Consider the following 21,120-nt stretch of genomic DNA (forward strand, 5'->3'; position numbering starts at 1 on the left):
CTCAGCTTGGGGCCCAGCTCCTATTGTGAACTTAGTGGGACAGGGACTTGAGGTTCTGGCTGTAGACCTGGCCTTGCCCACAATTTCGCCCATTCTTCCTGTCTCTGTTTTCTTCCTCTTAGATTCCTGGAGAAACTCCTTCAGACCCTGCCTCCCTTTCTTGGAATCTCCACTTGAATGTCACTCTCTCTGGTAGATGGCCTACCCTGACTACCTGATTTAACCGTGGCCAACAATTCTGACGCACTATGGCATTGACTCTGATCATACGTCATTGTTTATTGTCTCTCTCCCCTGCTTCAGACAAGGACTCTTGCCGGTCTCACTGGGGGCACAGCACTGCCAAAGGGATGGGGGGAAGCGGGCTGCACAGCCTGTCTCTAGCCTGAGAAGTGCGCGGGCCCTGCAGGAGCTCACAGCCATGGGCAAGCAGGCTGAAGGGGGCCTCTGGATGTCCTGGCATAGCTCCTCCCGCCCCACTTTCCCCGGCAGCTGCTTCACTCAGGGACCCAGGTGGCCCATTAGAGGAGTGGCCCACGGTGTCTCCAGCTCAAGGCAGGACCCAGACTGCGCAGAAAGGGTGACGACTGCCCACCCATCCTGGCCTCGTACAGCAGGCAGGGAAACGGCCCGGGGTACAGTACCACTATCCTCAGCTTCTGTCCTCTCCGGTTTTGTAAAGTTCCCTTTGAAAAGTCCTGTTCCTCTTCTCCAGGCTGAGCTATGGGGACTTGGAGGGGGGAGGGGATCAAGTGTCCAGGCAGGAGAGCTGGGGGAGGGGGAGCCAGGGAGGCCCCACAGAGGGCTACAGCTCCCCACAGGACCTACTCTGCGCCCCAAACGCTCCCAGCCCTGAGCGTGCCATGTGGCAAACAGGGGCGCAGGCCCAGGACCCCCCCCCCCACTTCTCAGAACGGTCCCCTCACTCTGCTCCGTTGGATCTGCGTCAGGGGGATGGCCATGACTGTTTCTCGGGGTGACCACTGCTCTGCGCCTGGCCCCTAGGAGCCGAGCAAGGAGCAGGTCCAGACGGGCGCAGCGGGTCCAGGCCACGGAGGTCGGGGAGGCGGCGGGTCCGTCCGGTGTTCCCTCCCGAACCCCCCCGACCCCGCGCCCCGGCGGTCCCGGGTTACCTGTGCGAGTCCTGGTCTCCCCCGGGGGACGCTCCCGCCGGCGCTCAGTACGGGCGATTGGCGTCTTTGGGCCGCTTCAGCTGCACCTTGAGCCTCTTCATGCCGATCTGGAAGCCGTTCATGGCCTGGATGGCGGTCTGCGCGCTGGCCGGGTTGTCGAAACTCACGAAGCCTGGCGAGACACGAGGGACGAGGGCCTGGGTTTCCACTGGGCCGCCGGGGCCGGAGGGGTCGGTGGGGAGAAGTCCGGGCGAGGGCGGGGCGGGGCGGGCCGGCCGATGGCGGCCCCTCCCTGCACTCCCGCCCCGCGATAGTCTCCTCCCCCTCCAGGCAAGGGGCGGGGCTAGAGGCTCCTCCCTTCGGGGTAAGGGGCGGGGCTAGAGGCCCCACCCCTCTGGACAAGGACGGGGCTAGAGTCTCCTCCCCCTCCGGACAGGGGCGGGGCTAGAGGCTCCCCCTTGGGCCGGGGCGGGGCACGAGGCTCCTCCCCTGGGCCCCGCCCGGGCCGGCCTCACCCCCCTCCAGCCCGCGAGCCCGTGGTCCCTCCCGGGGTGGGCGCTTCCGAGGCTCCGGGCCTCGCCAACCAGCGGGGCCCGGCAGGGTCTCCCCGGCTCCACCTCGGCTATGGGCGGCGCCCTCTCCCACGAGCGGGGAGCCCGCGGCGCAGCGGGGCTCGGACAGGCGCCCGCCCCCCACCCCGGCCGGCCCCGCACCTCGGCCCTCTCCTGCGGCGGGAGAGGCGGACACACCTGCGGGCGGAGGAGTTTATTGGACACTGTCCTCCCTGACAGGAGGGGGCCTGGCAGCGGGAGGGCACAGGGTGCCGGCCTGGGGAGAGAGAGGAGTGCGAGGGGGAGGGAGGGAGGCACCACGGAGAAAACTCGGCCGCCGTTTGGGGCCACCCCCTTCGCGAGTGCCGCCCGGCCACAGGGGAGGGCAGAGGCTGGCAGTCCTCGCGGCCCCTCCACCCCCTCCCGGGCCTGGCCGGGCTCCTGGTGGACACCGGGGTTCAGTCCAGACCCTCTTCCATGAACCCACCACCTCATCCCAGGGGCTGCGGGCATCTCCCTTTCATTTTGTAAAATTCCAAGCCCTGAGAGCAAGTGCTCTTGGCCTGGACTAAGCAGCTGATGTGTCCCCTTATGAACCCCCCATAACAATAATAATAGTATTATAACAATAACAGTACAAATTAACACTCTCAGCAAAAATCAATTGAGAGCCTGCAGAAGTGCTTTTACCCCTTCTTCCCCCCCCCCCCCCCCGCCCGCCCCCCAACATCCCAGGACAAGGTATAGAACCATCCATGGCTCCCAGTCACCTTCTGAAACACCTAGTTCCCAGATGGATCAGGTTCCAAAGTCCAGTTAGAAGTCACCTTTTTGCAACTTTGAGTGCATTTACTGCGAGTTACATCAGCATTCCCCAGAACGGCCCTAACAGGCCTCCTTGAAAGGGGGCTTTCTGTGGCCTCCTAGCTGTACAGCCAGGCCCCTCTGGGGCAGTTCAAGGCTCATTAACTAATAAAAGCCTCCCCTCCCACCCCAAATTCTCCAATAAGTAAACCTTTATCTCTTTGTTTAACCTAGCATTTCCTGGAATTTGACTTAGAGGCCTTTTCTCCTGTAAAATCTCCCTACAAAATGTATGAGAACTAAGAGTGGTGAAGTTCCCAGGCCATCCTGCAAACCTGCTTCATTTGGGGGCTTGTCCCCAGATAGTATGAGACATAATGGGTAGATGTACAGACACACTGAAGCAGAAGCTGCCTTCTTGGTTAATTGTCCCTGGTTCCTCCCACCTGCCTGCGGTCCCCCCCTCGCTCTCCTGGTAGTGGCTGTTTTGCCCCTTTTCCCTTGCCCCAGACACTTCCTGTGTTTGCTCACATCTGCTCTTGCAGCCAAGTACCATGGAAGATGGGGAGGGCGTATGTGGGAGCAAGTGAGTGCTCTCACCCGCAGGGGCACGTGAGCTCAGATGGAACTGGTTAGAGCCGGTCCCAACGCAAACACAACACAACACAACCAACGTCTGTAAAAATCTATATGCCAGAGTAGATAGGAGAGATTCGGGATTACCCATAGTTGAAGATTAGTGTGAATAATCCTTCCACCTTCTCCTCTCATCCCCTCAGGACCCATCCCCTCCCCACCAACCTAGATGTCTGAAGGCTGGTCTAGTTGTTAGCAGAGCAGATGTGTGAATTGTGTGTCTGTTACACTGCTCTCCCCGACTACGACTAAGGAGGGTGGTGAACCAAAGCCTCTCTACCTGTGGGGACAAGAGAGCCTCACTGTGGGTGACAGCTACACCCCTCCCTCCTCTGCTGAGCCCCCAGCACCACCAGCTCTGGCTCTACCTGGCCACCTGCACTGGTGGCTGAGAGAGATAAAAGGGGCTGGAGGGCTGTGGTGTGAAGGGAGGGACAGCCACCGAGCGGGGAGAAGGGGCAGCGGGGCCCTGCAGGAGGAAAGCTTAGTTTTTGTGGGAGACTCTGGCGTCTCCAGAAGCCCCAGGGTTGGGGAGGACACCAGGCTCGAGGGAACTTTTCTTCCTCAACTAATTTTGTTAACTGGCCAGCAGCCTGGGAAGGGAGCTCGTCCCCCACTGGCAGGGCTCTGGGCACCATCTCCCAGGGTTACTGCCTTCCTTCTCTCCGAGTCCCTTCCCACGCTCCCCCCCTCCCCCCAAGAAAGTTCCTGCCTCCCAGGCCTTGGTGCCCCTCCCCCCCAGGCCCTTCTTTCGACTTAGCAACCATGTGTGCTGCCCATTGCTCACCAAAAAAAGCCTCTGGAAGATTCTGTTTATTGCTTATAAAATGCAAGGGGGGCATTTGAAGGGTTCACTTCACATAGGACCACATTTACAACAAAATGGCCCCCTCTTTGGGGGAACAGAGAGAGATCTAGCACTTCTTGAGGGTCCTCTCTGGCCGTGCCCCTCACACACACCATCCCGTGTAACCTCAGAGCCTCCCGGAGGGCTGACTGCTCGAGTCCTATTTCACACATGAGGACACTGCCGCTGACTGCCCCTGAGTGAGTGCCCGGGCTGGTGCTCACACAAAAGGCCTCCGAGCCTGGCAGAAGGCTCGCGTGTGAACCGGAGCCCTGGCAGGCCTGGCGGGAGACTGTCCTTTTTCAGGCGGTGGAAGATGTTAGTGCTGGAGGCTCACTCAGGAAGAGAGGAGAGAGCCAGAGCAGAGGTATTCAGAAGATTTTTTTAAAAGCAGGGGGAAAACCCTTGGTCCTGGAGAATTTAAATGGCTAATGGCCAGGGGAGTGGTTGGGCAGACTAAGGAAGTCCTTGGAAAAGCTGGGTTGCTCGGATGGACGTCAGGGACAGCCAGAGACAGAGCAAATGACCAAGGGTTTGGCTGGAGACCAAGCAGCTCCATCCCGGTGCCAGCACTCTGTGGGCTCCTGGCAGTGTTCTAGGGTCCATGCAACGCCTGAGGCCAACTACAGGGCAAAGGTGAGGCTCTCGGGTTCTTACACACATGACGGTAATGCGTCAGAAGCAACACTGTCACGCCGTGGAGAGAAGCAGCCCTGCCTTTCTCTCTGGCTTAGCCTTCCCAACACCCAAAGAGAAATGAGCTGCGAAGGCAGCTCCGTGCACTGAAGTACCACAGGCTACAGGGGAGGGGACAGTGGAGCCCAGATCCTGACTGCCTGGAGCACGCGCCCTAAACCTCAGGCCCGTCGTGGTTCTGGCAAGTTGGTCTCCAAACTGGAAAATCCTTAACATGCTCTTCCTGATGCTTCTATACTCAGACCTTCTCCCTCCACCACCCCCGCCCCCAGCTACGACCAGGGCTCTCTGGGGGGCTGGACTCCTCAGTCCTTGGTGAACCATTGAGTGGCTCTGGCCCCAGAAGGAAGGGCTGATGTAGGTGGGAGAGGAGGAGGGGAGGGGAGAGGTGTGAGGATGAAGTGGGACTTCATGTCTGAAGCCAATCAAAACACAGGATGCCCAGTTGAGTTGGACTTTCAGATAAACAGTGAACACTTGTTTAGCATACATATATCTCAAATATTGCATGGGCCACATTGAAGGTAACATTTGGGACATACTTATACTAAAAAATGCATCCATTGTTTATCTGAAATTCCAATATAACTGGGCACCCTATATTTTACCCGACAACCAGACTCCAAGATCCTGCCCAGTCCTCCCTCCTCCACCTAACACCCTGCCGCCAGGCAACTTTCCTGAAAGCTATATCTTCTTTCTATTACTTTCGGCTCAAGGACCTACCACCATCTCCCACTGCCTACCACACCACCTGGAGCAGCCTCATCCGAAGGGCCAAGCCCTCCCCAGCACAGACCCGCCCTCACAGATGGTCTCCCCTGAACCCTCCTTTCTCCCCGAAGCCTCCAGTGTCCTCCCTGCCTGGAACTGCCTCCCCTTCCATTACTGCCATCCACCTGCCTTTCTCAGCACTCCATCCCTAGGTGCCTTGCAGAGTTCACTGCTGTTGAGTAGGTGTGGTTTTCATCTAAGCTCAGACCTGAGGCTTCCTGAGACAGGGACCACTTTCCTCTTCCTGACTCCTCAACAGTGTGGCCTGGTGATCTGAGAGGGTGGGCGGGGGAAGGAGAGTTCACTGGATGGCAGGAGGGGAGCAAAGAGCAGGATAGACAGAGAAGGGGGACGGGGGAGGGACAGAGAGGTGGACGGGAGGAAGCCAAGGGGAGGCGGGTGGGGCCTCAGCTAGGCAGAGCCCTGCCAAGGATCAGGCTCGGCTTTCATCCAGGGGCCACTCTGACGGTGAGAGGTGAAGGGCTGGGGCGGGGGGTGGGGGGTTGGGGGTGGTGGGGGGGTGTGGGGGGGGAGAAAATGGGTGTTGGTGGCGTGCTCTGCTGGCTGCCCCCTCCCACCCTAGCCCAAGGTGGCTCCTCCCCCTTCTCGGTGGGTGGGAACTGGTACTCCTAGCAGGGAGGGGAACCTAGCTCTTGGACTGGGAAGGGGAGGATGGGGAGCTGGAGGAGAGGTGGGCAGGGAAAGCCAAGAAGCCAAAAGTAGAAGAGAGAAGAAGAGTGAGAGGAGGTGGATGGAGGCTGGGCCCTAGGGGGCACCTGGTGGGGGTGGGGAGCTGTGTGAGGGGAGGTTAAAGCAGTTGCGGTAAATCGGTGCGAGCACCGCCCTGTCCTAGGTGAAGCTAGTTGGTTTGTTATCTTTACCCACCAAAGCATTTACTTTGGTTAGTCGCCCGATCCACAAACACTTTCGAGGAGATGACATTACCGAAAGGGAGGAACATCTGCATCAGCTCAGCATCCCCAAACTCCTGGGGCAGATGGTAGATGAACAGGTTACAGCCCTCGGGCCCTGCGGTGAGGGGAGGGGGCGGGGGAGGAGGGATGGCGGGGTGGGGGAAGAGAGAGACAGAGGAGAGGTGAGCGAGTTAGGCAGCGGCAGCAGGGAGGGGTGGGCGAGGTTAGGAAGGGGGGTCTCATCCAAGATCCAAGAAGAAGGGGGGCTGCTGAGCCCACGGTCTGAGCTCTGTTCACTGGTCTGCCCATGGGCAAGTCACTGAACCTCTCTGTGCCTCAGTTGCCTTTTCTGCAAAATGGATCTATCACAGGGTGCCTGCCTAGCAACTCTGGGGCTCCAGGGGTGAAGGGATGGAGTAAAAGGGGTGAACACAGGCCTGATGGCATGGGAACCAAGTGCTGAGGAGAAGCAGAGGTGCGGAGACCTGGGAGGGGCTGCGGGCCTCCCTCCTGCCCAGCCCCTGCTCAGGGGAGGGCAGAGGGGATTGTCCTGGGGCAGGCACGCCAGTGGTGCTGGTGCGGTGGGTGGGAAGCTTCGTCTCACCTCCTGCACCCAGGGGTGGGAGCTCAGCCTGTCCTGCAGCCACTCCTTTCCGTCTGCTTCCCAATGGCCCCACCTTCTCAAACTCAGCCCTGGTCTCAAAGGCAGAAATCAAGATTTACCCTGCCTCCTCTGGTGGGCTAGGTGCACAGGAGGGGCTCCACAGCCAGGCTCCATGACTAGCCATGAGCCTCATTTCGTTATAGTAACAGCCCTGCCACTTCTATAGCTTGTCCCCCCACTTCACAGATGAGAGAACTGAGGCCCAGAGAGGTTAAGTCACCTACCCAAAGTCACACAGCTGGTAGGAGGTGGAGCCAGGATACAGACCCAGGCTATCTGCCTCCAGTCTGTGCTTTCTCCTCTCTCTACCAATCTGTCATAGATCTCAATGCCCCAGAAACTCTGAAGGATTTCTGCAATTTCCAGATAGCTGAAGATTTACTTTTCTCTTTTGAAACGACCCAAAGGCTCAATTTTAACTCGTTGAAATGGAAATCTCTCTGATACTTCATCTATTTCCTGCCATCTTAAGCATAGCATGGCACCTCTGACTTAACCTGTCAGAGTGTGGTCATTCCAGTGCTTTCCGCCCCATGGAGGACATGCAAAGGACACAGCTGCATTTGTCAGAGTTGTGTACCAGCTGAGGTTCTGATGGGAGCTGGTGGAAACTAACGTGAGCTCAAAAGTGAAGGCTGTAAGGCACCGACGTGGGCTGTGTGGCTCTCGTGGCCAGAACCAATGGCCACGGTTCTCTGGGAAGGGCAAGGCCAGACAGCCCAGTCCTGGAGCAAAGAGCTCGCTCTGGAGTCTCTGCCGTTCCCTGCCTTTCCTCTCCCCTCCCACCTTCCGCCTTCCTCCTTCCAAAGACTTCTCTGACTCCCACAGCTGCCCTCTGAGCTGCTGACCTCCTGGGACCCCACTCGCTTCCCTGGACCGCCGTTTCCCAGGCAAATGGCCAGGTTACAGTGTTCAGAACTGTTCAGAACCGGTGCAAGTGTGCACCGGGGTCCCGGTGCTGGATCCCCCAAGCTCTGGCGACCCTCTCCTAGCCCGTCCCCTCCCACCATGTGTGTTCACTGGCTCATGCTGTGTGTCCCTTGATGGTCCCCAGCTAGGTGTGAGTCCCCTGGGGCAGGAACCAGCTTGAAGGACTAACCTAAGCCACAGCTCCTCTAGGACCCCCACTCAGATGCTCCCCACACCCGCCCCCTGCCAGGGCTCCCTGAGTCCACACTCCATCCTCGGCCGGCCTTCTGAGGCTCTTTCTCCTTCATGACTGGGAGGGTCTCTCCAGCCAGATGGCGTGCTCTCTAGGGGCAGGTGCATTTGCCGCCTCCTGACCTACCCACCCTCCACCCCCACCCCAGTTCCCCAGTACATGCCTTCTCCCCTCCCAGACCCATTCTTCAGGGCTTCCCTCTCCTCTCAGTGCTGACACCTGCCTTGAACTTGGGGCCCATGTTCCAAGTTCAAGTCCTGCAAGCTGCTTTATGTGGATGTTATGTTGTCATTAAAAGGCAAGGAACCTTCGAGGGAAGGCCCGTGGATTGCGTTCCATCAGCATGGCGTGTGGCTGAGCCCCACCAGTCCCCTGCCCCTCACCCCTCAACAAGGAGCCTACACACTTCCCTACTCCAGCGGCCCGAGCTCGCACTGTATTCCCTCATTCACAGGTTCTAGAGCACCCAGATGGCGTAACCAGCAGGACTTGGAGACCAATCTGGTCCAGCCCAGCCTTCTGCAAAATGGCGAAATGGAGCTCCAGAGACAGACAGTGCCTACCCCTGACCACACGGCACCCCTGGCAGAGCCAGGGATGGAGCCAGCCCTGAGGGGAACCATGGCCTGTCTGGGGCACAGACAGCCTCTGGGGATTCAGGCATCTGCTGGCTTTCAGGCTCAACTCAAAGACAAGGACTGGAAGGAAGGTCCTCCCCAGCAACCAGCGTGCCCTGGTACTTCCAGGGCATTGCACAGGGGGAAGCGGCCACGATGTGAAGAGGCCGGGGCTGGAGGAACACAGCTTTCTTTTCCATCCATGCCTCATGCAACACTGAACACAGCTGCGGTCTGGCTTCCACCCACGCTCAGCCTATCGTCCCCACCCCCAGGCTCATCTCACCCTTTGCAACACCTATGCCTTTGCTCCTGCTGTGCCCCCTCCCCCCACCCACTCCCAGGCATGCCTGTGTCCCTACCTCTGTGTGCCCCCCCCCAAGCCTTCCCCAGCAACCCCACCCCCAGCGCCGTGGGCCCTCCCCTGTACACAGCGTGGCTCTGTAGGCATCTGGGTTCACATCTCACCCCTCCCATGCCCTGCTCCCCAGGGTCACTCATCCGGGTCACCCTATTCAGGGAGAATGGGGACAGTCGTGGGAGACCCTAGGCCAGAGGAGAGGCTGCAGTGGCGACTGACCACACAGGATCTGATGTAGCGCACAGGGCGTGACGGTGGGGATGAAGCTGCCCACAGATGGAGAGAAGGTATGAGCAGGCGTTCAGAGCTAGACCCATGGGGTGGTGCACAGTGTGAGGTGGGGGCAGGGCAGGGAGCAGATGGAGGGCCTCAGCCCTTCAAGCTCTAGGCCTGTTCAGGGCCTGTCTGACCGAAGGGATTTGGACCGCAGACACACATGCTAACTATCCCCGGCTGTGGGACGGTTCACTGGAAGCAGAGGTGGGGAGACCTGGGAGGGGCTGCGGGCCCCCCTCCTGCCCAGCCCCTGCTCAGGGGAGGGCAGAGGGGATTGTCCTGGGGCAGACACGCCAGTGGTGCTGGTGCAGTGGGTGCGGCAAGAGCTCAGGCCAGCCACTGGACACCAGTGGGCCCCCTGGCCATGTGGGCTGCTGGGCAGTGGTGGCCTCGCTGGCAGGGTGACCTTTTCAGGGGGGTGGGGAGGACAGGACCTTGTTGTCAAACTGAGCTTGTGCAGGCCATGGGCCCCGAGGGCGGGCTTGTTCATCCAGCTCCTGTAGGTCTCCAGCTCAGGAACGGGAGGACACTGGGTCTTAATGAGTCCCAGGCTCCCTGGCCACTGGCCTTGCCTGGCCCACCCTGGTCACACCAGGGCCTCTGGATGTGGCTCTCCAGGATCTCCGTCTCCCCAGAGGCCCGCACTTGGGCCCCTATCCCCATCTGGCTTGCCTGGTCACCCAGAGGGTAAAACTTCTGACAATAGGTTTCCCTACCCCCACCCCATGCCAGCTGTGAGCATCCCTACTTCTTCCCTTCCTCTCCACTGGGGGAGGGGGAATTCTTGGCCCCCAAGTCGTCCAGGGTCCCACCCTCCTAACCTTCCCCACTGGGGTTTGCAGAGCTGCCCCGAGGAGCCCACCTCATGCTGCATTGGAGAGCTCCGCGTCTCACAATCCTGCCCTCTTCCCTCACCTCAACACAGCACACAAACATGGTCATTTTTCCAACAAAACGCCTACCGAAGACCCAGGAGCAGCCTCTTTGGGGGGGAGAAGGGGACGGGGAAGGGCCTGGGAGCCCGGCTTGCAGACTCACCTTCTCGCTGTTGCTGGGGGATCATTGGAGGCGGCTGAGGGAAGGCCTGGCTTATCTGACCATAGGCAGCAGGGTAGGCGGCTGCTGGAGGGCCAAAGAGAAGAGGCAAGAGAGCAAGACACGACGACGACAGCGAGACGACAGCGACACGGAGAGACAGGGTGAGAGGCAAGAAGGAAGAGACATTTCAGTGTTGAGCAGTAAAAGCAGACCAGTCAAAAGTGCACTTCAGTGCAGCCACGTAAGATAAAGCTGGCGCTCAGGAGTAAAGGAGAAGCGTGCAGTGAAGATGAGAAGTGTGTGTGTGCACAGGTGTGTGCGTGTTTGTATGTACACAGGTGTGTGTGCGTGTTCGTGTGTGTGCGTGCTGCCCGGCCCAGGGGTGGGAGTGAGAGAAGCATGACTGACAGCTTGCCTTGGGCTTTCTATAGTGGCTGGTCCCCTTCCCATTCAGTGACCCAAGGCCATCTACCCCTCCTTTTTCTACCTCTGGCTGCCTATCCTCCCTGCTTGGTCAGCCTTGCTCACACCAACTCCCACTACCTGGCTGGGGGCGGGGGGGGGGGGGGCACGGAAGGTTGAACTGCTTCCCCTCCAGGGCCTCTCCTTCTCTCAAACCCAGGCATCTAAGCTTCCAGGACCGGCAACTGTGGACTGTGGACTGCGGTGGGCGGCACCCCAGCCCCCACCCTCCCCACCCCATGCTGCTGTGTGGCTTGGTGCTGGATAAACTAGACACACTGGCTTGGCAGCCCCATGGGAAGGAAATCTGGCCTCAAAGATGATAACTGCAAGGTCACCTGGCCTGAAGTTCTGACCACCCACCTCTCCAAGGGCACCGTGGAATGCTAGGGGCCTGCGAGAGGGTGACAGCCTGAAGCAGGGGCCTCTGGAAGTATAGCCCTCCCTCCTTTCACCTCAGCTCCCCACCCCCCTCCCTCCCTCCACCTCTCCCCCTCTACAGTGCCCGGCCCAGGTCTAGGTGGGGATGAGCAGGGCTGGGGGAGCAGTGGGCACGCGTGGGTACTAACGACCTGCATATTGCTGCACTCCCGCGTAGGCCTGCTGCAGGGGGTCCGCGGCCGTGGGACTCTGCGCTGCAGGGGAGCCAAGGGGCAGAGGTCAGTGATGCCCCCCCAAGCCAGCCCCTCCCCCACCACGCCCATGGTGATGGCACTGTGGCTGCATTGCCCTTCCCAAGCACTGTGGTGTCTGCCCTGGGGCAGGTCATCTGAGTGCCTGCCTTGCTGGGGTTCCCCCTTCTCCAGTCCAGGGCCCTTAGTAGGATGGAGGTTGCCCCCCTGGCTGGGGGATGCAGCCTACAGCTGGCCTGGGGTGGGGGTGGGGGGGGGGAGACAGATGCTTTATGCAGAAGGCTGGGAATGGCTGGGAAGAAGATGCCAGAAGCTTGGCCATGGGGGGCTTAGTGGGAACACATGAGGGACCTGGCCCAGGAGAAGGGCTGTGGAAAGTGGGCTAGAGGCTGTCAGGAGGCTGGTCTCATCCTCACTGTCCTTAGCAGAAGTCGGGGGCAGAACCCAGCAGGTGAAAGAAAGGCACAGGGGGGGCCTCACCCTGCCACTCTGTCCTCCTGGGCTACTCATGGCTGCTCAGGCAGAGGGACCCTCTCCTGTAGTCTAGGGAGTTGGCACAAGGCACAAGGCTTCCATCCCAAGGCCGTGGCTAAGACACCCCGGGCAGGACTGGCCACACAGATGAGGCCTGCCTGTGGGCTGGGAGAGGAGTGGTGCTCACAGACACTGAGGAACCAGCAGGCCAAGGACCTTCCTCCAGTCCGAATTTGTGACTCTTGGATGTCTACTGCCCGGTACGAGAAGAGGGACCTCATGCTGACACTTGGGCAAGAACTGAGGGCAGCTGGGCTGCGGAAGGCTTGGTCCACTTCTGTTGCCTCTGCTGGGTCTTGGAGGCTGTGGGCCAAAGCCTGGTGCAAGGCCAACAGTGGGCACTGCCTTTGGTGGTGATGGCTAGTGGGAGTAGGCTGGCCGCAGAGGCCTGGAGAGGTGGGTGGGGACAGATCTAGCCGCAGTATGTTCAGAGAAAACTGGGTAACACAGGGAGGCAGAAAGGAAACCATCGGGACTTACCTGCCTGGTGACCTTGGTCACCAAGCTAACTGGCAGTGCCAGACTTAGGGGCCTTGTAGACCAGGAAGAATCCCCCACTTCCTTCCTGAGCTCCTGTTTCTGAGCTTCAGTAACATCCCACTCCAACAATAGCACCTGGACCTCAGGGCAGCCAGGGAAATCATGGGCAGAGATGCTTAAAGACTGCAGGCTGCAGCAGGGGAGGTGGGCCAGGGCTGCTCAGAGGGGTGGCTGAAGTCGGATCCTAGCCCTGTCCCTCTCTTCCCCCTGCTCATGGGGCCTGGAGCCAGGAGCTGCCAGTGCTGAGGTGGTAGTGGTGGTGCTTGGGGGTGTCTGCTCCTCCCTGCTGCTCCCTCTCCCTGACTCTGCTTCCGTTCTCTGGAGGGAAACCCACCCCGGCTCTTGGTCTCCCCAGCCCCTCAACCACATCCTGCCTTTATGCAAATTAAAGAAAGAGTTATCTCTATCTCTGGCACACAGTGTAGTGCCCTGTGTAACATAAAACCTGCACAACTCACTTGACAGCCACGCCCCCCCCCCTCACACACGCACACCCTCACACACACACACCCTCACACACGCACAGCGCTAGGTTCATAGCAAGTGCTCAGCAAATACTGCGACATAGGAAAGAAGGAATCGTCCTTAACATTTATAGAGCCACCCCTTCAGGGGTGTCATGTGGCAGTAAAGGCCACACTATGTGCTTTCAACATGATCTCGATGAGTGAGAGGGGAGAGCGGGGAAGCTACCTGGGGCTAGGAAGTGGAGGAAGGCATTTCTGAGACCCTCTCTACTTCTCTGCTTAATGACCTCATTAGTAACTGCCAAAGAGTGAACATTTTGAAGGATCTCGCTCATTACAGCGGCTCCAAACTCCGCATTTAAAGATGGTAAATTAATTTTTTTAATGTACTACTTTTCTCCTTTCCTTCCCTCCACCCCTCCCTCCTGCTCCGGCAGGGAATTGTTTATGGGATATGGCAGATTGTTACAAATGGGGGAGAGAAACAGTTCCAAAGTCCACGGGGGAAATAGCTCACAGATGCTGGTGGGGGTGGGGAAAGAACAGGTTTGTCAAAATCCAGAGCTCCAGATGGGCTTGTGGGCACGGAGGCGGGGGAATGAAGCCACCCAGATGTGCGGGGACTGTATCTCCCAGCCCATGAGCCTGAGGCAGGAGGAGCCCAGGAACCTGAGATTGGTGGGCCCACTCCCACCTCCAGCTGCCCAGCCCTGCCCTGCCTCCCTTGCCAGCCTGGACTCTTCATCCTGAAACAACTCCAGACCCAGGGCCCTGCCGCTTCTCTCTCGAGGCTTCTCCGGCCTCCTCTCTGTGCACTGAGAGGTGAGTTGAGGGGCGAACACCAAGACAAGACAAGCACAACTCCAAGTTCAAAGTCAGCACAGTCTCCTCTGGTTTTCTCTGGCACGGGGACCTTGCCCTCTGCCGATGGGGGTCTGGGCCTCACTCCTGAAATCATGAGCAGACACTGAAATCACAACCTCCGGGCTTCTGTGGTTTTTCAAAGCCACACAGTGGATTCTGATGGACAACCAGAGTGGGCAGCGTTACTCTGCCGCCCACGGCTGACCCACCTCAAGCTGACCTCCTCTGCCCTGGTTGGGCCAACCTCACCATCCCTGGCCCACCAGGCAGGCCCCTCCTCCCGCTGGGCCTCCAGGACAGCCGCTCCCTAGGATGTGCCCCTGGTTTGTCCGTCCTCTCCTCTCCAATTCCTACCCATTGTCAACGTCCGTCTGAGCCTCCTGTAAGGCAGCTCTGCTGGGCTTCTTCAGCCTATAGAACCCTCCCTTCCTTTGAAACCTTTAGCGCCTCACAATGGAAACATTCGCTCTTGATCAGACTCCATTCTGCTTATTCTTTCAACATTCTGTCGACGTATATTGTGTTCCTGACTGGACTTTGACCTCCCAGGGGAGAGGCCCCCCATCCTGCCCACCTTCTGGGGGTCCCCTTCCACCCAGCACAGACTGGGCACTTACTTGTACTCATGGGGACTCTGCAACTTTGTCATCTGCCCTCTAGGAAGGAGGACAGCACTCCCCGCATCTCTGAGACATTGTCCCTTGCTAGTCTACCGTAGGGCTTTGGGCTCAGCTCTCCTGCTCTGTCCATCCTCAAGGCCAGAGATGGGAGCTGCTTAAGTCAACTGGACAGACCCACCATGAAAGAGCTGCTAAGTTTGAGAGGAACAGAGTTAGTCAGGCCCAGGCCTCCCCGATCTTGTGTGTCAGAATGAATCAAAGCAGGACCAGGGAGCTGTCCCAGGTCCTGACCCTCTGTGCGGTGTGCTGATAGGGGTTGTGTGTACTCCAGTATGTTCCCACCAGAATGTCAATCTATGTATTTCCCCTTCCTTCCCCAAAGAGTCTTTTCCTACTTAACACTAAGTATACTTATTATTTTAGCTTCTGTCCCACGACTTCTTATAGGTCAAATTCACTCTCAATTAATTTGCAGTTACTAGCCTCTGGTTGTACAATTACTACATCGCTTCTCTTTTCTCCCTGCATGAGCCCCAGGAATGCCTTCTTTCTCACCTACCAGACAGACACCTCCCCAAGGATGGGAACTTGATTTCTCCCACCAGAGGTTCCCTGATCTCCCTGATCACATTTGGGGTTCCACCAAGGAATGGACGGAGGGCAGAAGCCACACATTCCCGGTTGTAACAGCAAGGGCAGCGGCAGAATGGATGAGGGGTGTGCTGCGCGGGTAAGGAAGGGCTGCCAGATGTGCTTACCTGGGTAGGGGTGGATGCCATTGGCAAACACAGCTTCTGCAGCAGGTTGCCCATTGGCCTGTGGGGGGAGGCCAGTGAAGCCGTTCACCCCAATGGGGGACGGGATGCTAGGCACGGCTGGTGCAGTGATGCCCGGAGGGGTGCTGCCACCTGGTTTCAGAGATGGGGAAGGGTGGAGGAGGAGGGGAGGCAAGAAGAACAAAGGTGAGAAAAGGCCAACCCATGGAGCTCCATCTCCTGGCTCCAAGGGCCTGGGTGTACACTTGGAATTCACATACCGACTCAATCACATCTTGGATCACCTCCATGCATGGAGTGGTTCCACTCACCCCATCTGTGTCCACCCTTCAAGGCAGAGTCCAGATCCCACCTACCCCATGAAGACTTCCCTGACCACTGACCACTCAACCTTGGAACTACAGCACATAGACTATTCTCAGTGCCTTTGAATTTGACCACACTTGGTCTTCTCTTAGTCCTTTCCAGTGATTCTTGCTCACCCCAGCTAAGTCAGGATGGGCTAGTCCCTGTTTAGCCATCAACGGGCCTCTAGGTCGCTGGCTCTGCTCTCTTGCCTGGATCACAGAGGGGCTGATCTGCCTCCCCAGGAAGTTTTGCTATGTGGGTGGAGGAAGTCCTAATTCTGGAGCTCCCCTCCAATGAGGGAGAGAGGACTTTGCAGAGTCCAGACTCAGCCCTATTTATACACAGTAGACACCTTGGCCTCCTCCTGTTGAGATTATGGTTATGCTCACAGTGGGGAGAGTAAAGTTAGGGTCAGATGACAATACACTGTGCCCTCTCGATGCCAGGTGGGTGGAACCCAAGGGGTGGCTGGCTTGGTGATTGTACTAAGGCCTCAAAGCTGGAAAGGGCCTTTCCCTTCATGTAGAAAGCAGGATCTCTCTGTGGACTAGGACATGAGGCTGGCCTGGGTCCAGGAGTATTCCTAAACTGGGGATCAGAGCTATGAGGTAGTACTCAAGTTGGGCCTAGAGACGGCACAGTCTTTTATGGACTTTATCTGCGAAAGGAATCGCTTGGGGGTGTAAGGAAGGCTGTTGCTATGAGCTGGGTGTGGAGAGCGAGGAAGTTTGGTGAATGAAAGCCCAGGCTGTTGGGCCAGCCCTCGGGACTAGACAAGGTTTTCTCAGCGTTGACACTATTGACATTTATGGTCAGACATTTCCTTGTCATGGGGCTGTCTTGTGCATTGTTGGATGTTTAGCAGCATCCCTGGCTTCTACCTAATACATCAGAGTTCACTCCCCTCCCCAAGTTGTAACAACCAATAGGGTCTCAGGACATTGCCAGATATCCTTGGGGTGGGGAGAGAGTAGGCATGAAATTATTGCCCCAGTTGAGAATCACTGAACTGGATACTAACCAGGATCCAATTAAAAACACACTTTGTGAGCAGGGCTGTTTCCCACCCCCCTGTCCGTTAGTGACTCTGTGGTTCTCTCTCGCGTGTTGTGTAGTAGTTCTCTTGGAAAAAGCCAGCGAGTCTATGTTGGGTTAAAGGGACATTTAAAAATCAGCTCCTTCTATGCTTGGGTGAGGGACCAAACAAGGCCACAGAAGGGGCAGGGCTCTTCTCCCCTCAGACCTCAAGGGGAGATGGGTTCATGTCAATTTCTTTCCAAAACAACATGAGTGAAATTCCCACCCCCCTGAAACCATAGCAGGACTTCATGGGGCCCACATGCCATCTTCCCTTGGTTCCCCTGAGATTAGAACATTTTGAGACAAACTGCTGGTAGATGAGGCCTGCGTGGGCACCGATGCTATGTGCTGTTTGCCACAAGGTGGTCCAATGTAACCGAAATTGGCCAAACAAAAAGTCTGGACCTGGGTTCAGCTGTGTCCTGTGTTGGTACCTGCTGGCTCACCTGAGGTTGGGGTCATGGGTGCGGCTGCCAAGCCGTTCATGTTGAGGGCCGCCATCTGCTGCATCTGGGCGGCGGCGAAGGCAGCCATGGGGTTCAGGTAGCCGCCCTGCGCGACTGATGCCATTAGTGCCGCTTGCTGCTGCATCAGCTGGGGCAGAAGGAGTGGAAAAAATATCATGCGCTTCCAGGGGGGCAACCCTCCCACCAGGGGGCTCAGCTCCTGGACACCAGCCTCCTAGGCCCTGAACCCCAGGGAGCTCAGACACAGCTCCCCACCCCCCAGAGAACCCCGATGTCTCCCCCATTGCTGCCCTAGCTCTCAAAGGCTATTAGAAACCGCTCCCAAAGAGCTAACTATTCCAAAGTCTTCATGGGACCCACATCCCACCTTCCCTTGATTCCCCTGAGATTAGAACATTTTTGGACAAACTGCCAATCGGATGAGGCCTGCATGGGCACCGATGCCATGGGAGTGGATGGTACCAGTGGGGGTTGTGGCTACAAATCTGGGAGGCAGCTTAGGGGAGAAGCTGGCCAAGAAGGCCCCAAGGTGGAAGGAAGAAGTTGGCGAGCCAGGGGCTGGCGGGGGGGGGTGGGGGTGGGGGGGGTGGGGGGGGGGGGCTGGCGCGGGGTTGGGGGAAGAGGGAGACTGCAGCGGAAGCATTGGTGTGATGGGCTCTGAGGAGCCACACAGGACCCCTGCCAGAAGTGACCAGAGGCTGGAGCACACTCTTCCATGAATGGGGGCAGGGGTGGGTGGTGACACCCAAACACCTCAACCTCTCTCCCCACTTCCATTGGTGCTTCCTAGAGCTTGACTAGCAGGGGAGCGTTCAGGATAGCCCACCTTGCTGCCCTGCCTAGAAGCCGCCTCTCCAGCTCCTCCGCTTAAGAACCAGGGCAGCAAACCACCACTCCTGGCAGCCACCCTGCACTGAACCACACTTCCCTCAGCCCTCTCTGGCCTCTACCCCCGGGTTCACTCCCGACCACTCCTCACTCCCCAGGGTGGGAAAGTGTTTTCTAGACCAGAAACACAGGGCTCCCCTGGCAAAGACAGGTGTCCCTGCTCTGGGGTTCTGAGCAGAGTTAGCTGAGAACCCCTGCCCATACACCCCCCACCCCGTCTGCGCCCCCACTTACTGCCTGTGCGTAGGCGCCGTAGGCCCCGAACGGGATGGCCATGGGGTTGAACATGCCCATCTGGCCAGCCATCTGCTGCATTCGCCGCATCGTGCGCTCCTTGTCAGTGTCGGCGAACTTGACCACCAGACTGGACGAGGCTCCCTGTGGCCGGGACTGCACGTGAGGCCCACCTGCCCTCCGCTCCCAGCTGTCCAGCTGTCCGTGCCCCTGGCCTAGGCCCTCCCTCTCCTCTGGGGAGGCGCTTCTGGGGGCTGCGGGGCGGCGCTTGCCCAGGGGTCTGGGGTCTTAACTGGACTGCGGGCCAGTTCCTTACGTGTCTGACCTCAGTGTCCCTGTCTGAGATATGGGACAGTGGTAATGCCTTCCTGTCTCATGCGGAGGCAGTGAGCAGCGCGGCCAGGGTTTTGCATGGAAGGGACCGTGCAAGGGTGGGCAGGGCCCTGCGGGCGCTCTGGGATGGGCAGGGGTGTCACCTGGCCGCTGCCCGCGTCCCAGCCCCACCCAGGGGTGGCCGAACTCACCGGCATGGTCTGGCTGCCATGCAGCGCGTTGATGGCGGCTTGCGCCTCGGCGTGGGAAGAGTACTTCACAAAGGCGCACCCTGGGGGGACAGGCGGTGCTGAGCCAGGGCCCCGGGCCCAGGGCCCAGAGGGAGGCCAGGGCGAGGGCGGAGAGGCGGGACGAGAGAGAAAGACCGAGAAGAAAGGGGAGCCACCGAGAAGCAGAGACAGAGAAAGACCTCGTTCCACCGCCCCGTCCCTTCCAGGCAGCCCTCGCTGGCCGCCGACCCTGGCCCGCTCCGGCGGCTCGGAACGCGGCCGCGCCCACGCCCCCGCCCGCCCGCCCGGCTCACCCTTGCTGTTGCCATCGGGCCCGCGCAGGATGGTGCACTCTTCGATGTTGCCGAAGGCCTCGAAGAGGCGGCGCACGTCGTCTTCAGACTGCTGCTTGTTGAGCATGCCCACGAAGAGTTTTCTATCTTCTGGAACAAAATTAGGAGATGCTTACCGGGGCCGGGGGGCCGGGGCGGCGCGGGGGAGAGCCCGGGGGGAACCGGGCACGGCGGGAGGAGAAGGGTTTCCGGGGAGGGAGAAGCTGGGCAAAGCGAGGCGGGGCTCAGACCCGAGGGGCAGGAGGGTAGCAGGGAGAGGGCGTGGTTGGGGGTGGGGCTTAGCTAGTGGGGCAGGGACGACAGGGTAGGGGCTAGAGGTAGAGGGAGGGCCAAGCCAGCGGAAAGGGTTGGGTGAAGGGGGAGCTGGATTGCAGCGACTCTGCCCGCTCCTGTCGCACAACGAGGGAGCAAGGCCATGGGCCTGGCCACTCACCTAGGCACGGGGTCATTCATGCAGTCCTGAGGTCCCTTCTTCCCTCGTCTCAGACACACTCTTCCTCATCTACCTTCACTCACAGCTGCCAAAATTAACTCACAACAAGCAAGTCTGCCACAGGGCCTTTGCATGTGCTGGTCCCTCTGCCTGGGGTGCCCTCCGCATCACAAGGCTGATTCCTTCTCTTCTCCTAGGTCTCAGTTCAACTATTGCTTCCTCATCAAGGCCCCTCCTTCCACCTCTCCTTTATTCTGTTTCAGCCCCTCCCTCTCCTGGCCTGATTTTTGAAAGATAATTACTTCATGCTTTGCCTGTGTGGTTGGTTTCTGTCTAGCTCCCTGCTAGTGCCCCTCCTCCCCCCTCACCCACCCTATGTCCCCTGGGGAAGAGACTGGGCCTCTCCTGGAGCAGCAGCACCTGGCACATAGTAGGCCCTGGGGATAGAGTCCTGGAATGAGTGCATGCTCTATGCCATTCCATGGGACACGTCTCCTTTCTATCTCACATGTTTTCACCTCCTTGATTCAGGCCTTCCTATTTGTTCATGCTGCAAAATTCAGCCCTGGGCACGTTTGGAGAGCCTGAAGACTGGGTTCCCCCAACAGCTTCCCCACACTTGTGTTGAGTATCAAGTGGTTTGTTGACACAATTCAGCTCTGTGTTTAGGCTGACAGAGATCACCATGACTTCAAAAAGATTTCCCACCCTGCACGTTCTTTTTTCAACATGACGTCACACCTCCCACTGAGAGGCCGGGGTCCATGTCCCCGTCCCTTGAATCTGGGTGGGGCTTGTGACCGCTCTAACCAAGCAAGAACAGCAGAAGTGAAGCCCGCTGACTTCCAAGGCTACGTCATAAAAGGGATCCGTTTCCACTCAGATCTCTCTTTGGGGGACGCTTGCCCTGTAGCAGCCAGACACCACGCTGTGACGAACACCCCAGGGGCCCACACGGTGGGTGCACACAGAAAGGAACCGAGGCCCCAGCTGACAGCCAACACCAACCACCAGACTTTGAAGTGAATGAGTCCCCGGATGACTCCTGGCCCAGCCTTTGAGTTTTCCAGCAGAGGCCTAGACATCCTAGAGCAGAGGCAGGCCTTCCATGCTGTGCCCCGTCTGAGCTCCTGACCCACCGAATCCGAGAGCACAAGAAACGGTTGTATCATACCCCTCACTCTGGGCTACATTGTTATGCAGCCTCAGTAGCTGGAACAGGGGCCCTGTGGCGGCAGCACTCAGCAGGCACTCACTAGATGTCTGTAGACGGTTGAGTGACTGGCACATGGGCACAGGCAGCTAAGGCTGCAGAAATGCATCCCCCACCCCCAAAGCTGCAATGCGGCATGTGTTGATGGTTTTCTTGGAAGGCGGGGGCACTCTGGGACCATGTCCCTCTGTATC

General features: G+C 58.6%; 1 protein-coding gene across 42 annotated transcripts in view; it reads right to left on the reverse strand.

The window, feature by feature from the left end:
* CELF4 (CUGBP Elav-like family member 4) overlaps window positions 1-21,120 on the reverse strand; it is a 271,384-nt gene that overhangs the window by 5,286 nt on the left and 244,978 nt on the right. For 8 of the 42 annotated variants that reach the window (XR_013996318.1, XR_013996320.1, XR_013996326.1 and 5 more), the window contains exons 4-12: window positions 19,242-19,367; window positions 18,910-18,989; window positions 18,386-18,529; window positions 17,243-17,390; window positions 15,351-15,500; window positions 11,505-11,570; window positions 10,474-10,557; window positions 6,387-6,470; window positions 1,134-1,305 (exon numbers count right to left, since the gene is read on the reverse strand). Coding sequence is in view for 32 of the 42 variants with exons in the window: in XM_081097161.1 (XP_080953287.1) it covers window positions 1,178-1,305; window positions 6,387-6,470; window positions 10,474-10,557; window positions 11,505-11,570; window positions 15,351-15,500; window positions 17,243-17,390; window positions 18,386-18,529; window positions 18,910-18,989; window positions 19,242-19,367 (1,010 nt within the window). In the remaining 10 variants the exon portion in view is untranslated. Of the gene's footprint in view, window positions 1-1,133; window positions 1,306-1,882; window positions 1,962-6,386; window positions 6,471-10,473; window positions 10,558-11,504; window positions 11,571-15,350; window positions 15,501-17,242; window positions 17,391-18,385; window positions 18,530-18,909; window positions 18,990-19,241; window positions 19,371-21,120 lie in introns of all 42 variants that reach the window. The other 34 variants (XM_081097180.1, XM_081097162.1, XM_081097183.1 and 31 more) reach the window with 7 other exon arrangements.

This window comes from Myotis nattereri (assembly GCF_964212035.1).
Source record: "Myotis nattereri genome assembly, chromosome: 8".
NCBI lineage: Eukaryota > Metazoa > Chordata > Mammalia > Chiroptera > Vespertilionidae > Myotis > Myotis nattereri.